This window comes from Lissotriton vulgaris, chromosome 1_1 (genome assembly GCF_964263255.1).
Source record: "Lissotriton vulgaris chromosome 1_1, aLisVul1.2, whole genome shotgun sequence".
In the NCBI taxonomy this organism is placed as follows: domain Eukaryota; kingdom Metazoa; phylum Chordata; class Amphibia; order Caudata; family Salamandridae; genus Lissotriton; species Lissotriton vulgaris.
The window spans coordinates 715,080,334-715,096,464 of NC_141685.1; the positions used below are offsets into that span (position 1 = coordinate 715,080,334).

At 48.5% G+C, this 16,131-nt stretch overlaps 1 protein-coding gene across 5 annotated transcripts in view; it reads left to right on the plus strand.

Moving 5' to 3' along the window:
* NEK7 (NIMA related kinase 7) overlaps positions 1-16,131 on the plus strand; it is a 313,090-nt gene that overhangs the window by 149,979 nt on the left and 146,980 nt on the right. For all 5 annotated transcript variants that reach the window (XM_086954906.1, XM_086954898.1, XM_086954922.1 and 2 more), the window contains one exon: positions 8,220-8,330. In XM_086954906.1, coding sequence (XP_086811032.1) covers positions 8,220-8,330 — 111 coding nt within the window. The remainder of the gene's footprint in view (positions 1-8,219; positions 8,331-16,131) is intronic.

Sequence of the window (16,131 nt, forward strand, 5' to 3'; positions counted from 1 at the left end):
CTTTCTGACGTTAATGGCAGCGTTGTTAGCAACTAAGGGACATCCTCCTTACGTGATGAATTTTCTATACATAGTCTTTGCTACTCTGTGTTGTTGTTGGTACCCTAAATTGTTATGCTTATTTTGTCGTTTGCTGAGACTAAAGCACTGTTGTATAGTGGGTACATAAATGTAGACACCAAATAAAGAGATGTTTAAAAAAAGAAAGTGTTTCTCATGTGGTGACTGTAACACTGTCATATAAGCTGCATATTGCATAAGGTGGATAGTGTTTAAAATAAGAGTATGGTTTCTTATTTCAAGGCTATGGAATTTGAATAGACTGCTCTGAACATGACAGCAGTCTGCTTGCCCCTCATCTCTTCCATGTGATCCATTAGCTCTTGAGAATCTTCCCATCTGTGGCGGAGTCTCAGATTTTAGAACAGGTACTAACCATAGTAGATCTGTTTAAAATTTTTCCCTGAGGCAGCGCATGCCATTTTGTTAGCTTAAAAGGGACTTGGATCCCACCCACTGCTTACGATTGGTTGGCTTTGTCGTCACTCGTATTTCCATGCTTTTGTTTGGTTAGCCAGTCCTGATTTTATTTCCCCTTTGTGTTTTTGCCCCTTCAGTGGTGCAAGCCTTATGTATTGCATTTTTTCCCTCTGAATGTTCATCCGTCGCTCTCGCTTTGTCAGCTTTTCTTTTTGAGGATGCACTCCATAATACTGCATCTGTGTGCAAGCCATCTATTTCCGTCCCGCTCCCTCTTCTGCTTCAAACACACAGTGGCAGAGAAACCTTATCTTCAGACCACGTGTGTTCATTGTATTTTTCTGCCATTTATTGTTTTAGTAGTATTGCAGACATAAAAATGTCTTCATATTACCCTCTCTGTCTGTCCTTGTTGCGTTTTACCCTCAAACTCTTTCCCACTTGCTGAACGTGGGGCTATGCACCCTCCCTCTTTCCCTCTACCCGTGCTGCTTTTACCCGCTTCAATTCCACCTTCCGTACATCCGGCTTTTGACCCCTAACTTTATATCTCCACCTTTGTTACTGCTTCAAACACACTACAGAATAGTCGAGAACATTTATTTTCGATGTGTGTGGGTGTCACGTACATTTTTCTGACTTTGTTTTAGTGGTATAGCTTACATGATACTCCTTCACGTTTCCCTCACTCCATTGTCCGACCATATTGCCTTTACCCGCAACCCTTCCTCACACCCTGTGTCAGTGTGTTTTTGCCCTCTCCTTCCCACCTTCCATCCCTGTGGCTTTTGACCCCTTTCTTCGTTACCATACCATAATATGACAAGCCATACCATTCAATGAAAGACCATACCATACCATACCATACTATGCTATGTAGTGACATGCCATACTATACTATACAATGTCAGGCCATAACTTAACATACCATACCATACCAGACCATACCATAGTATACAATGACAAGCCATACCATACAATGCAATGACAGATTATACCTAACCATGCAATGTAAGGCCATGCAATTCCTTACAATACCATGCTATAAAATTACATACCATTCCATACTATACAAATACCAACCATACCATACTGTACAATGCACATCAGTTGTGCTGTTGTACAACATAGCTAAACAAAACTTTGAAAAAGCCAATAGATCCTGCTGAGGCGAGATCTTTTGCTTTGCCACTGCGTCTTCTGCTGAGGAGTTCTCCCACCAACCACCCCTTTATACAACTTTTCCAAAATCCGTTCATTTGTTTGTTTTCGTATGTATCATCTTGATGTAGAAAGAAAAAAAAGGAAACACTTGCATGGTCTTCCTATGAGAACTACAGTCTGTGTAGCATTTGGTGGCCAGTCATTAAGGTTTGTGCCACATATTTCAGCACTGATGAAGAGAATAACATGAGAAATTAATGTGAAAGAAGCTGAGTTGAATGAACAGATGTACCAGAAATACTGGCAAACTTTTTAAGTTTTTAGGTCTCGGCCTGGCGAAACCAGCGCATGCGCTGCTCTGCCATGCAGAGAACTTTTGGAATCGATACTATTCAAGCGTGCTGTAGTGTAGTTCTATATTCACAATAGGCTCTGCGCATTGGAATAATATATCCTATAGATGTGACGTAGGACTTAAGTCGACTAGGTCTCTATCGATTATATTAGACTTAATTGTGAGTGCCAGCTAGCTCAGAGGTCACTTGAAACTTTCTCGAATACACAAGAAGGGATTAGTTTCTGACAACCGCATAAACATGACAACTTTGTTTCCCCAAGATAAAACGTATCTTCAGAGTCGTGGAAACAATAGATTGATATTTCACTCAGTCATTCTTGCATGCTTCATTTCATCAGAGGTGCAGAGAAATAGAGAGACGGGCGTTTTCAATAAAAGTATTTATTGAACAGTCTTCTTTCTCATGCAGAAGAAATGAACTGCTACAATCGTAATACTGGCTGTAAAGTATAATGCGTACAGCAAGAAGAGTATTATAAAATAATACTGTAAAAGCATGGTATGGTTTCTAAGCCATAAAATACATACATAAATAACAAAGACTAAAAGTACTCAACTGGTGCTTTTAAACTACGACTACCCCGATCTACCTAACCTAAGTCTAGTACGAGGGAAGAAGTAAGTGTGGTGTAGCATAGGTTTAGTTTCTTTGCCAAGAATCTATCCAAGATTTCTCTTGGGGTCTAATCTGCTCCGTACCTTGGTTTAGAATGAAGGAGGTCTGGTATCTCTTTTGCGGGACTCGATTTCCCAACACCCCGCAAGGGGAGCTTGGAAACACTGGAGCTGGATTCTCAGTGAGAGAAAGGCAGCCTCTCTGTCAGTGCGTCAGCTGGAGGGTCGGCTTCCTTCGGCACTTGCTGTAGCGAGCTGCGTCGGACAAGTAGATAGTCGAACTGCTCCAAACCACCTTGTCCTTGCTAGGGCAAGTGTGGGCATATTTATACCTTGAAGGTGCCTGGTTTGACGTAAAGTCGGACATAATAACGTCACCAACGAACCCCAAGGGAATGGTAGTTCTTTGAAAACGCCATGATTTCTAGGACAAATCAATATTCAAGAAAGGGGATGTACTTGACTGCTGAAGCCGAGTTTTCCGAGAAATTGTTGTGGCTTTTTGTAACTAGTGGAAGTAGCCATGCCGTATTTGGACTGGATGGGTTATGTCTAAATATGGGTATGATTTATATGCCTATATAAGGGTAATGTGAATTATACCTATATAAGGGCATGAATCGGGAAAATTACACTAGGGTCCTAAAACGCTATACAACAGTGCACGCGGGAAAACAAAGGAGACAGAAGATGTGCACGCAGGGATTGGATCCTTTACTGGCGGTGTGATACACTGGGGACTTTTTTTGCGCCACCAGTAAAGGCAGTCCCCGCATGCACATCTTATGTCCGTCCATGACGGGCCGCGCTTGTTAATAATATGCTTAGAACAGAAGGCATCATTCGAGGCCTATTTCGAGTGTGAAAAGCTGCGGTCCTGGCTGTCATTTCTGAAACTGACACAAAACAGCACTAGTAGTTTGATCAAATATCTCACATTCCCCAAGCATGCAAAACCATTCTGCTGGCAGCGTTATGTTAAATGCAAATAATGTACTCAAATCGCTGTGGGACGGCGTGTTTAGTCATATACTATAACATGTCAGATGCGAAGAGCCAACATCCAGTCACCGTCTATCCTGGCAAAGTTAACAACAACCCTGCACTTGTTGTTCCTGAAATTGATATTTTTAGGACTTTTTCGTGCAACGCGCAGTGGTTCGGGTCCAGGTGGAAATATTATGCTTTGCAAGAGTCGCACACATATGAAAACAGCTGCTCTATAATTTTCATGGCTCAGCAGGTATTCTCGGCTTACCGTATTGAGATGAGGTTTTGGATGGCTTGTTAAGTCTCTTGTTTCACACAATTCAGTACATTGATGTGTAATAGTGTAAGATAAACCACAACTGCACCAACTAATGGACTATAATGCATCACGCTGCAGAGATAACGGACCATTACCATGTGTTTCACGCCCTTGAAATGTCAATTAATATCCTGTAGGGATCAGCACATAGAAAAAAAACCAGAAATAAGAAGAGCAGCTATTTTCTGATGCTAAAACCGCTTTGACACTTAATCGCTTTCTTGTATCTTATTGTATAAAATGAATCCTCTTTCTGTAAGTCTGTGCTCAGGAAAAATGTGGGCACATTGATGGTGGAAGGGAGCAACTCGATGCAACCGCACAAAAGGAAAGAGAAAGACACATGTCCTCTTACTGAGTGCTAAAAGTCAAATGCTACGGAAACATGCACATGAAAAAAAAAGTTCCCAAGCATCAACAGTGAAAGAATCCAACACAACCAACGTTGCATGAGCATGATGCATGATGACTACTGCCTCAGCTGCAGCCTGAAGTCCATTCGGTCAGAGACTCAGGAGTCAGTGTCTGATCCAGACTGCGACCGCGGCACTGCCAGGGATGGTCTGTGGTGCCAGGGCAATCGTCACACCTGTACCATGAATGTGGTCGGCGCTGATAGAGTAAGTGAAGTGTTTCTTTTTGTCTTCCTGACCGGCAGGCATTTTGGCAACTTGCACCCTGCATGTGTCACCTGCTTTAAACTATGAATCCACGTTCACCCCAAACCGCCTTCCTTCTCTTTTGAAATCCCACTGCACTTTGAAATTGCAGTGCAAAGTTTTTATGACGTGCATCAGTCAATGCAGCATTGTTGGCGGAAGAGTAAACCTTCCTAACTCTAGGTGGGATTAAAGTATGCTTCCAGAACTGACCGTCCTTACACAACCAAAGCAGCACAGACAGCAGCAGTGCAAAACTGTGTTGGGAAATGCATACCCTTCTCTACCACCCACACGCTGCCTCTTTTGTTTCTTAAATAAGTCGATTTTATACTCGCTAGTCTGTCAAAATAATTGGTTTCGCCCTCTCTTGTTCTAATACCAGAATGAGTTGCTGCACAAACCCGAAGTAACAGTGCTTATTTAAGGTAAACTTTTCAACAGTGACTTCGTCTATGGCTGTTTTATATGTAGTCATAGATGTCTAGATGTACTAGCAAATTGCAGGGTTTCTACCTCCCCACGGACAGCATTTTCTACTGTGTGATTCACTACTTTCGGTTTCTGCTAAGTTAGAGCCACTCGCTCTTCACTGCACTGCTATCTCTGTAGTGACGAGAGCAGCGCCGGGATTGAAGGTGTGCGGAGGGGGCTGAGTGTGTGGGTCCAGACACCAAGCCCTAGTCTGCCAATACACAGGTGGAGCCAGCCCAGAAACAAGCCCGATTTGGCTTAAGGAATTGTCCCTCTGTCACTCTGCACTGTAGTCCCCCAAGCAGCGTCAGGTTGGCTTCCCTATTACATGGCAAACGGGAAGGATGGATTCGTGGAGAAGTACTGGCTAGTGGTGGTAGGAGGTGGCAACGTTCGTTGGCAAGTCTGCACTCGCCTTCGTTTATCCAGGTGGGGGCACTATGTCTGGCATGCACAGCACATCTATGCCCACCCTCCTCACACCGGCTGCAAACTGTCCTTCACTCAGCTGCTAAGTCCCTACACCCTGGCCTCTACTCTCCTGACCTACTTCACCCAGGCTTCTCTCACCCAAAGCAGTGTGCCCTGCACTGTAGACAGTGCCCCCTACACTGTAGACACTGCCCCTACATTGTAGGCACTGCCCCCTACACTGTAGACACTGCCCCCTATTCTGCAGCCTTCAGGTCACTGATGCCCATCCACCAGATACTGGAATGAATTCCACCTCATCCTCACTCACTGCTCCCATTCTAGGCCCCTGTAAATGGGGAGGTCAGCCCTCCACCTTATTATGTGCTCCCAACCAGTGAAATTTAATTTTCCCTCAGCCACACACTGTCGCACACCAACCTACACCAAACTACTTGTCTCCTTTGCCTCTCCAACCTTTACTGTCCCTCCTCCAGACCCTGCTAGTGTCTTACACACCGTCCACCACTTAAAATCTCTCCTCCCAACCCTTAGAGAGTTCACTCCACTACTCATCAAAGTGTCTGCACCCAAAGAAACTATGTTCCCCTGCCCAGCATCCCTGTCCATTCCTGCCCCCTGCCACACACTGTGGCACACCAACCTACACCAATCCCCTTTCTCCTTTGCCTCTCCAACCTTTACTGCCCCTCCTCCAGACTCTGCTAGCAGCCCAATCACTGTGTCTCTTGCACACCGTCCTCCACTTAAAATCTCTTCTCCCATCCCTTAGATAGTTCACTCCACTACCCCAGCAAAGAGTCTGCACCCAAAGAAACTATGCTCCCCTGCCCAGCATCCTGTCCATTCCTGCCCCCTGCCAAACGTATTGTTCGAGGCATATGAGCTGCAGATTACACACTATGCATAGATGGCCACCTAGTGTTGGGCCCAGATGTTTGCAGTTTGTTTTGTTGTAGAAAAGTCTTTGGAAGTCACGTGATAGGTGACTCCTCCTTTGAATGATACAATCTGTCTGGCATTCCCACATATTCGGGCCTTCTTGCCAACTCACACGCTGCCTCGCCACTCCAATTAACTTGTTTAGCCACACCACAGTTAAGTCACTGCAGACTGTTCCTCTTTCGCTATACTGTTTGTACCTTACACATGCTCTTCAGGCACATGACGCTCCTCCTTCTACCCAAGTTCTGCTCTACCTTTTAGTACCCCCCCCCCCCCCCCCCCCTTACTCGGGTACCTGTTCCTCCCTCATCTCCTGCCACACTTGCTTAGAATATCAATGTGTACGCATATGCTTTTTCCTTTGCTGCTGCCAATTTCATCACATTTAGCAAAGAATGGTTTGAGCTTTTAATGCTTTCTAATTATAGTTTCAGGAGTCTTTGTGATAAAAATAGCAAGACATTGTTTTTTTTTATCAGACTTTAAAGTTCTCTATCCTCATTTAAGCCTTTTTGTGATTTTGTGGGCTGATTTGTTTTGTATTTCTTTTGGTAGGGTTTGCGCTTGTTTTGGACTTCTTTTCAAGGGGGAGTGTGAGTGGGAGTATGAGTGTTTTGGATGTCGCACCTGGCAGCACGAGTGGCGAGGTAAGACGCAGCCATCGTGCCTGTGCCTTTAGAGCGCTAGCCTGCACCTGTGGCCAGTAAGGAACTGTAATCTGTGTCTGCATTGGGGGATTGAAGGGGGCAGGTGATTGAGGCAGAATTGCACAGTGTAACATTTCAGAGGTTAGAGGGTCTGTCGCAATGTAAAACTTTTCAAAATATATAACAGCGCTACAGTTTAACACGGTTTCCATTTGTTTCATGGGAGGTTTGCATTAAAAGAGTAAAAACACAGACACTTGAACACATCACAAGCATTATGTACATAATTGCTGAAGCTCTTTCTCTGTCTTAAACCTCTCCTGTAGTCAGTCTCATTTTGACATGCACTATCTATTCCCCCTCTCTGTTTCACTCGTTCTCTCTCTCACTTCCTCTATCTCTCAAGCACATACCCAATTTCTTGCTCTTTCTCTCTCTCTGTCTCTGTCTCTCTGTGTGTGTGTCTCTCTCTCTCTCTCTTCTCTTTCTCTCTCTCTCTTTTCCCTTTCTCTATCACCCTTTGTCCTTCCTCTGGGTATCATTCTTTCTATTCTATTGCTGTCCTCTCATTCTAACCGTATTTCTCACATGTTTATTTCTACCCCCTACACACACCCTCTTACCTCCATGTTTCATTCTCTTTCTCGAACTACAATGCTTCTATATATACTATACTGATTTCTGACACACAGTTTCTAATGAAGTCCATTGCCATAAGTGCAGTCTGACATCTGAATCTGGCGAATGTGGATTCTTCACTAGTGTCCGTCCACTGCTCCTGTTTTAATTCAGATACTATTTCCTAACCTACACACTCCCGTTGTTTATGTCCACTCCCCACAACAAAAAAGGCTATAACAGTACAATAAAAAGCATTGAAAATGCAATAGGTCTCGCCTTTGATTAAGTTAAAGCCATTTGCTTTGCTAATGGTATTGTACAGCAACGCAAATGGCTTTAACTTAATAAAAAGGCGAGACCTATTGCATTTTCAATGCTAGTTTTCTTTGCCATTAGTTGTCTTTTAATTCTCGATTTTTTTTGTGCAAGGGAACTAAGTAATTGCATTTAATGTATTCTAATCTTCTGTGCTTCAAGGCATTTAGATGAAACTGGTGTATTTTATTTACTTCTAGCAACTGAACCATCCAAACGTAATTAAATATTATGCTTCCTTCATTGAAGACAATGAACTTAACATAGTCTTGGAGCTTGCAGATGCTGGTGATCTCTCAAGAATGATAAAGGTGAGATACAGTAGATTAACTTTGTTCATCTTATGTTAGTACTGTGAAATGTTTCAAATTTTATAAATATTAACCACTAGTGGCTGTCTCCCGTGCCAGCCCCGGAGACTGGGGAGGATGCAATGCAATGACAGCTGCTTTTCTTTCCCCCTCTGACCACTGGCCTTGTCCTAAGCCACCACTGTGACCACGATGTACCAGATTGATTATAAAGTGCACCACAGTGGTTTACCTTCAGCAGAAATTATCTGTTCTGCTTTGCCAGAAGGGCGAAATTCTGCTGATCAGTAGAAACAGTTTCGACTTTGCACTTTTTCTCAATAAATTTGCATGCCAAACCCAATCCTATATTTAATCTAGGTAGTTGTCACTTTGCCTAGCCAATCTCAGCTTGAGTAATAACTGCATCCTCACCGACTGACCACCTTTCTTAAGTCAGAGCAGGTGCCATTTGGCCAAATGGCAACTATTTTCACCTGCACCCTAACGCTATACTTACCAGTGAATGAACCGCTAAATATTGAACAAGCCCATTTACTAGATCCTCAAGCAAGCTCTCTGCTAGTAACTCCAAACCGAGGTACATTATGATATATTTCCAAGAGTTTATTCAAGCAAGTTTGATCCGAGAATTAGGCAAGAAAAAGATAAAGAACTGTTGACAACAGCTATTCTTTACCATAAAGGAAAGCAATGGCTTCAATAAGAAAATTACACTTGTTCAAGACACCCACCTTAAGACTCCGGAACATTATATTTTTTATTAAATATCCTGTATAAGATCTAAAGTTGGTTATCGAGACAGAATCAACATTTTTTGAATCAAAGTCTCCAAGAATTCTTGATTTGCTCTCTTTGCAAGAGATGGAAATTTGTCAGTCAAACCACTGAACCAGAAACTCCCCAAACGCAGTGCAAATCCTTGCCCCAATTCTGTAGCTTTCTTCTTAAGCCATAATATGATCTTTAACCTTGTCATAGTCTTATACGGTGTAACACTAATGTACCAACACCCAACACAACATGTGGCTTCAGTCCTTAAGTTCCCACTCCATGCATGGTATTAGACACAATATATTTCAAAAGTATCCCGTTGGCTACCCATTTGAACTATGACACAAACAAGACTCAAACAAATCCTTCTGGAACAGGACATTTAGGGTCTACAGAAAAGCTCCAATTTTCCGATCCTGCAGAAGAAAAAGTAAGAGCAAGGATTCGCAACCAAAAGAGCTCTTCGTATTTAAGTAAGTCCTCGTACTGTAGAAGATTCTATGCAGCAATGAATAAAACCATGTTCGATGGAGACATGAATATCCTTCTGCAGCATGATGAAATATAAACCAATATAACTTCAAGAACAAGTGATATATTTATCAGCTGCTCTTTGCTGAAATCAAAGTGCTTGGGAATGAGCCACCAGGTGTCCCAAATCCACCTTAAATACGCAGTTGATCTATTTCATCCTACAGATGTTATGGTGCCCCAATAAACTTTATAAAGCCTGCCTTTCAGATGACCACTTATGCAGCGTTCCCAGGAGAGTGCCACCACTGAACACATGCTGGTTTTCTGCTACAGGCTCAGCTGAAACTAACATGAGATCTGAAGAGACATTGTTCACATCATCTCACCAGATCCCAGCCTGTCTCCAAAGGAACCTTTTCTCTTGACTCTTAAACTTGACCGACAATTGTCTTGAAAACAAAATCAAATAATTTGATGTACTAACGTCATTATTGCTTCAGAACATTTTTTTAATGGTTATTAACCAGAATAAAAAACAAGCACCTGAAATGCACTAGGTCTCGCATTTACGCAAGTTTGAGCTATTGGCATTGTAAATGACAATGCTTTTTATTTATGTTGTAAAAATCAAAATATAAATTTTGTAGTGCTTACGCGGGCACCCACTGGACTCAAAGATTGGCCGCTCCAACCCCATGCAGAAGTCAAGGTCGTTCTTCCATCCGGCCACCGAGGGGGCCCGCACATCCTAGCAATGTCCCGTTTTGCCAACGTGAGGCCCAGCTGTAATAGGTGCCTTTTATAGAGATTCCCCCCCATCTCCTCCAACACATGTAACAGGGCAAGCTGTGGCGTAAGTGGAAGCGACCATCCCATAACCTTGGAGAGGCAGGTGAATATCCCTCCAAAAGCGGTCCAGCGACAGGCATTGCCAGACTGTATGCAGAAATGTGTCCTCCGTCGCACCACATCTGAGACACTCCGGGGAGGCATCAGTCCCGCCTGCCACAGTCATACCCGAGTAAAGTAGACCCGGTGAAGGTACTTAAATTGGATAAGGCGATAGCAATGGCTGCCCCCGAGGTGCAGCCAGGGCCTCCCTCTAGTCTTCCTCCTCCACTGCCCCAACATCCTCCTCCCACGTCCCCCGTAGTTTCTCCAGTGAGGATGCGCTATGAGCGACCAGGGTTTGGTATATTTGCAATATTTTCTTGGTCTCCAAGTCGCCCATAAAGACTTTCTACTCCAATGGGCTAAACTCAGGGAGAGAATCGAGGCCCTCCAGGCTGGGAGTAAGCACGTGCCTGAGCTGGATGTACCGGAAGAATTGCGATTGGGGCATTTGATATTCCACCTGCAGATCACGGAACGATTTGAGGGAGTCATCGCGCACAACATCACCCACGGTGGAGATGCCAATGGCATCCCAACCCCGAAAGCCCTGTAGGGCCGCCCGGGCCGGCAGGCTCCCATTATGCCACAGGTGAGTTTCCTCCGTCAGTGAATTCCACCACCCCGTACGCTTCAGAGATTGTCTTCAGATTTGAAAGAGTACTTTTGGCGCAGGCGGCAGTGCACCATGCAATGCAGCCGAATAGAGTAGCGTATGGATAGTGGACTGCCCCATCATGTACCACTCCACAGCGTAGGCCAGGTCCTCCCTATCTCCATACCACAACTCACTGATAGGAATAGAGATCTGAGGTTGCGAGGCCCCCACAGTACGTGGAGAGAGAGCACGTACGTAATGCGACACGCACTGCTCCTCCCCCCAAAGACACTGCCCCAGTGTCGAATTCACCAGCCGGAACCACCAGGGTGTAATCGGGTACAGGTGATTCTGCAACTGGTATAGCAGGCAGAGGAGCGCCACCATCTTGAAGATCGCCAATCTGCCATAGATCGTTAGTGGCATACAGGACCAGATCTTGATATCCGCCTGTATGCGCTCCCAGACCGGTACCACATTCCGCTCACAGGACACAACCGGCACGTCGGAGAGGAAAACGCCCAGATATTTGAGGCAACCCACCACCACCTGCAGCGCCGACGCCCATGGACCCACCCCATCCCGAGCCCCCAGTACCCATAGGGTAGACTTGCGAGGGTTAATGTACAGCCCGGACGCCTCCCCAAATATTTGCATAATCTCCAGAATCCGCGGCCCCGTCCTATCCAATGCCGTTAAGATAAAAAGAACATCATCCGCATATAATGCGATCTTATCGGAGAGGCCGGCAGCCCACTCAAACCCCTCTGTGCATCAATACGCACCAGGCCGCAAGCGGGTCCATAGCCAAGGCAAATAAATAAGGCGACAGGGGGCACCCCTGCCTGGTGCCACGGCGAATCGGGAAGCTAGACGATACCGCATCCGCCACCCGAATTGACGCTGTCAACTCGGTATACAGTAGTCGCACATACGACAGGAACCGGGGACCCAGATTAAGCCTGCGAAATGGGCGAAAAGGTAGACACAGCTTAGGGAGTCAAACGCCCTTTCTATGTCCACCAACAGAGACGCTGCTGGCACCCCCACCCGTCGGACCGCTGCCAAAGCTACGTGGGCCCGTCGTATGTTGTGCCCCGCTGCTCTCTGGGGCATGCACCTGGCATGGTCCGGGTGAACCAACGCCAAGGTATGCAGTAGGAGGCGGTTGGCCAGAGCCTTAGCTAAAACCTTCGCCTCGACATTGAGGAGAGAAATAAGACAATAGGAAGCGTGCTGCTCCGGGGGCCGGCCCGGCTCATGCAACACCACCACCTCAGCATGTCGCCAGTCCGGGGGAAGCAGACTAACCTCTCTGGCCTCCTCCACCGCCGCCCGATAGTAAGATGCCAGCTGGAGATTGTATTCAGCGGGAACCCATTTGGTCCCGGGGCCTTCCCGGCATTGAGCTCTCCTAGGGCTTTGCCCAGTTCATCCACCGATAGGGGGAGCTCGAGCTGTTGACGGACATCATCGGACACAATTTTAGGCGATCTGCAATAAACTTGTCCACCATGGCCTCGGGTAAACACTTCAGCGGAGCATAAAGATCCGCGTAGTACGTGGCGAAACTCTATGCCATGGCCCTGGGGTCCGTTTTCGGCGTCCTACTCATCGAGCACACCTGGAAGGGCCTGAGGAAGAAGAGCCCCCTGGCAGAGCCATTGGAGCATCTTGGTCGACTTGTCGCCCCATTGGCAGATTCTGCTGCGAGACGCTAACCAGATTTGACGGGCCTCGTCCAGTAGGAGAGAGGCGTACAACTGTTGTGCCTGCAGTAGCTGACGTACTGCCAGCCCATCGCTCGCACCCCGACTTGGACGTAACAGACCCTCCACCTCTGCCTCCGCCCTGACAAATTCATCCCGACGTTTCCTATTTGCCGCCGTACACCATGCTATATCTATTCCCCGTAGAGTTGGCTTCAGTGCCTCCTAGAGTGTGACAGCGCTAGTAACAGCGCCTTCATTAGCGACAAAAGAATCCACTATCGCGCCCCGCATGTGCTTCTCATAGTCCGCATTCTGCAAATGCCATACCGCTAGGCGCCAGCGAAAAGGTTGCCGCCCCCCTCCCCAGCTGCAACTCCACAAACACCGGAGAGTGGTCTGATAGCCCCTGGGGGAGGATCCCAGCTGTCACCACACTTGTCGCCGCTTCCCGGGGGACAAAGACATAGTCTAATCGGGAGAACAACTTATGTACCGCCGAGAGGTAAGTCGCCATGAACGAGCCGCCAGGTGTCCACCCAATCCAGATCAGTAACCAGGGAGGATAGCTTTGTGGGCTGTGCGCCACCCGGGCCCCCACCCGCCCTACTCCTACTCCCTATCTCGACCCACATCAAGAACATCGTTCCAATCCCCACCCACTACGGAGGCCATGTCTGGCATATCAGCCCACAGAGAGAGCAGCCGTTCAATGAAAGACCACTGCAATGGAGGAGGGGCATACACACATCCCAGCACGATGGGGTCTTCCCCAATCTTGCCACGAAGAAATACATATCGCCCCTGCGGATCCAGTCACTGCTGCACATGCACATACGGGACACTGCGGTGGATTAGGACCGCCACCCCCTAGAGCCTTGCACAAACCCTGCATGAAAGACCTGTTGGAAGCCATAGCGCTGCAAGCAGAGGACCTTGGTACCCAACAAATGGGTCTTCCGTAAGAGGAGGACATCAGCTCCGGCTCTTTTGGCCTGACGCAGGACAGCCCACGCTTGATTTTATCCAACATCCCACACACATTCCAGCTTACCACACGAAGAGTGCCCCCCGGGCACCCCCATATCTACAGTCTACAGCCGAACTAGCCATCAGGCATCATGCATGGTGTATCATGGACCAGAAGACACAGTAGTGCGTGCATACATATTGATGTGCTCAGTGGGAAAGCACAACCCAAACCCCCAATCAAACCCTGTTCCCCCAACAGACCCCCCCACCCCATACCTCAAAAACACTGAAGTACCTGTTGCGGTGGGCCCCACCCCATACCCCCAACGGGGGGGCACAGGCCTCACCCACCAATGGATCCCCAACTCACAGCCCATAACCCCCATGCTCACAGCTGACACACACTAGGTAGGTGGGGATTCAGCCCTTCTAAGAGCCCCCACAGCATAAAATAGCTAAATCAATTACACAGTCCAATTGGAGAAGCATCTCTGCACCATACAACAAACAAGCATTAAGGATCCACTGTTTGGCGTTGGGAAGCAGGATCTCCCCGGGAGGAGGCTCCACAGGACACAGAGCGCCTCCTGTGCCCCCTTCTGCGCTGTCCACGGGGATTCTTCAACGGCCCCTCACTCAAGGATGGGTCGGAATGCAGTCCAGGCGGCGTATGTGCCCGCACCCGCACAGTCTCTTCAGTACACTTGAAGACCTCCTCCGGGGAGTCAAAGAAATGGGTGCGGGATTGAAAGATGACGCGCAGGTGGGCCAGGAACAGCAGGGCATACGAGAGCTTAAGTTCCCTCAGTTTGGCCTTCGCCGCCATGAAAGATTGGCGTTGCTGTTGCACAAGCCTGGTGTAGTCTGGGAACACCACGATGCGATGGTTGTCATAGAGCAAGGGTTCTTTGAGGCGGGCCTGCTTCAGCACAGTGTCATGGTCCAGAAAATTCAACAACCTCGCAATCACTGGTCGCGGGCGAGCCCCCACCGGCGGTATCTGAGTGAGCGCCCTGTAAGGCCTGCTCCACGACAAAGCACCAGGACAGCACATCAGGTGGAAGCCAACTTTCCAGCCACAGTGTGAGGAAGCACTCCATTTTAACATTCTCGCACCCCTCCAGAAATCCAACAAAGCGCAGGTTGTTCCGCCGTGCCCGTCCCTCAGCATCCTCGACCCAGAGCGCCAGCCCCTTCTGGATGCCCTCCATGCTAGCCACCTTCTGCTTGAGGACCGAGACATCATCCTCCACTCCTGAGATGCGGGCCTCGGCCTCCATAATGCGGGACACTGCATTCCGTAGATCCTGACGCAATAGCGTAACGTCCGCTCCCACCACACCAATTTTTGCGTCCAGCATGTCCCGGGACTGGGTGATAGCCGCCATCAGGGCTGCGTGGTCGGGCACAGCCCCCTCGGAACCTGCGGCTGCACTGCCTGTCGCTCCGGACCAGTGAATTTATCGATGGGGCCCTGTTTCGCGGAAACGCTGCCCCCTTGTCTCTCGTCATGTTGGCCCGTCCCGGCCCCAGGCAAGCCCAAGTATGGCTAGGCTAGGCTCACACACCGGGACCACCACAGCTCCGACCCGCCGCAGGCCACTCCGTCTCACAGCCCAGTCCCAGAAAGAGGAGCGGAGGCCGAACACAAGCAGTGAAGGCATCCCGAGCCACAGCCTGCAGTCCACCAACGGAGGTACCCCCGGCCAATCCTCGGATTCCCCGCTGACCTGTCCGCAGACAACACAGTCCCACCGGAGCTACCACACCCAGGACCGACAACGCGGCGGCGACCAGACTCCGCGCACGCCTCCCGGTGGGGGGATGGGGGGGGGGGGGGGGTCACGACCCGAAAGGGCTGCCAATCTCCAGCCCCACAACCACCGGCTGAGCGGGGAGACCCCCCCCCACTTAAGTTAAGTCCACCAACCTACAGGGATGTCTGGGGCCCCACAACAGGGAAGGCCAGCAGCCATCCAGCGTCTCAACCCAGGGGCTTTGCCACCACTCCTGGCTCCTCAGCAGTCACCGGACCACCACGAGGCGCCACCAGTGGCCATGCAACTGGCCAGGCCCACCGCCGCTCCAGCCCAGGGGCTCCAGTCCCCACTGTGCCCGCCTTCCGCTGCCAGTCCAGGGCCCCAGAATGTAGGGGGTACCAGCCCACACTCACCGGGCACCTCCTGCTCCCCCCAGGTGGCCCGAGATTGCTGCCGATCCCTGGGGCACAACCAGCAGTCCAGAGAAGGAGAGGAGGAGGGTGGTGGGGACAACGGCCTGCACGCACGTCTCCCCTCAGTCCATGCCCGACACAGAGAGCATCCCGAGGGGGGGAGGGGACGGGGGTGGGGGGGGGAGAAGAGCTCACACAGAGCCCCGACCG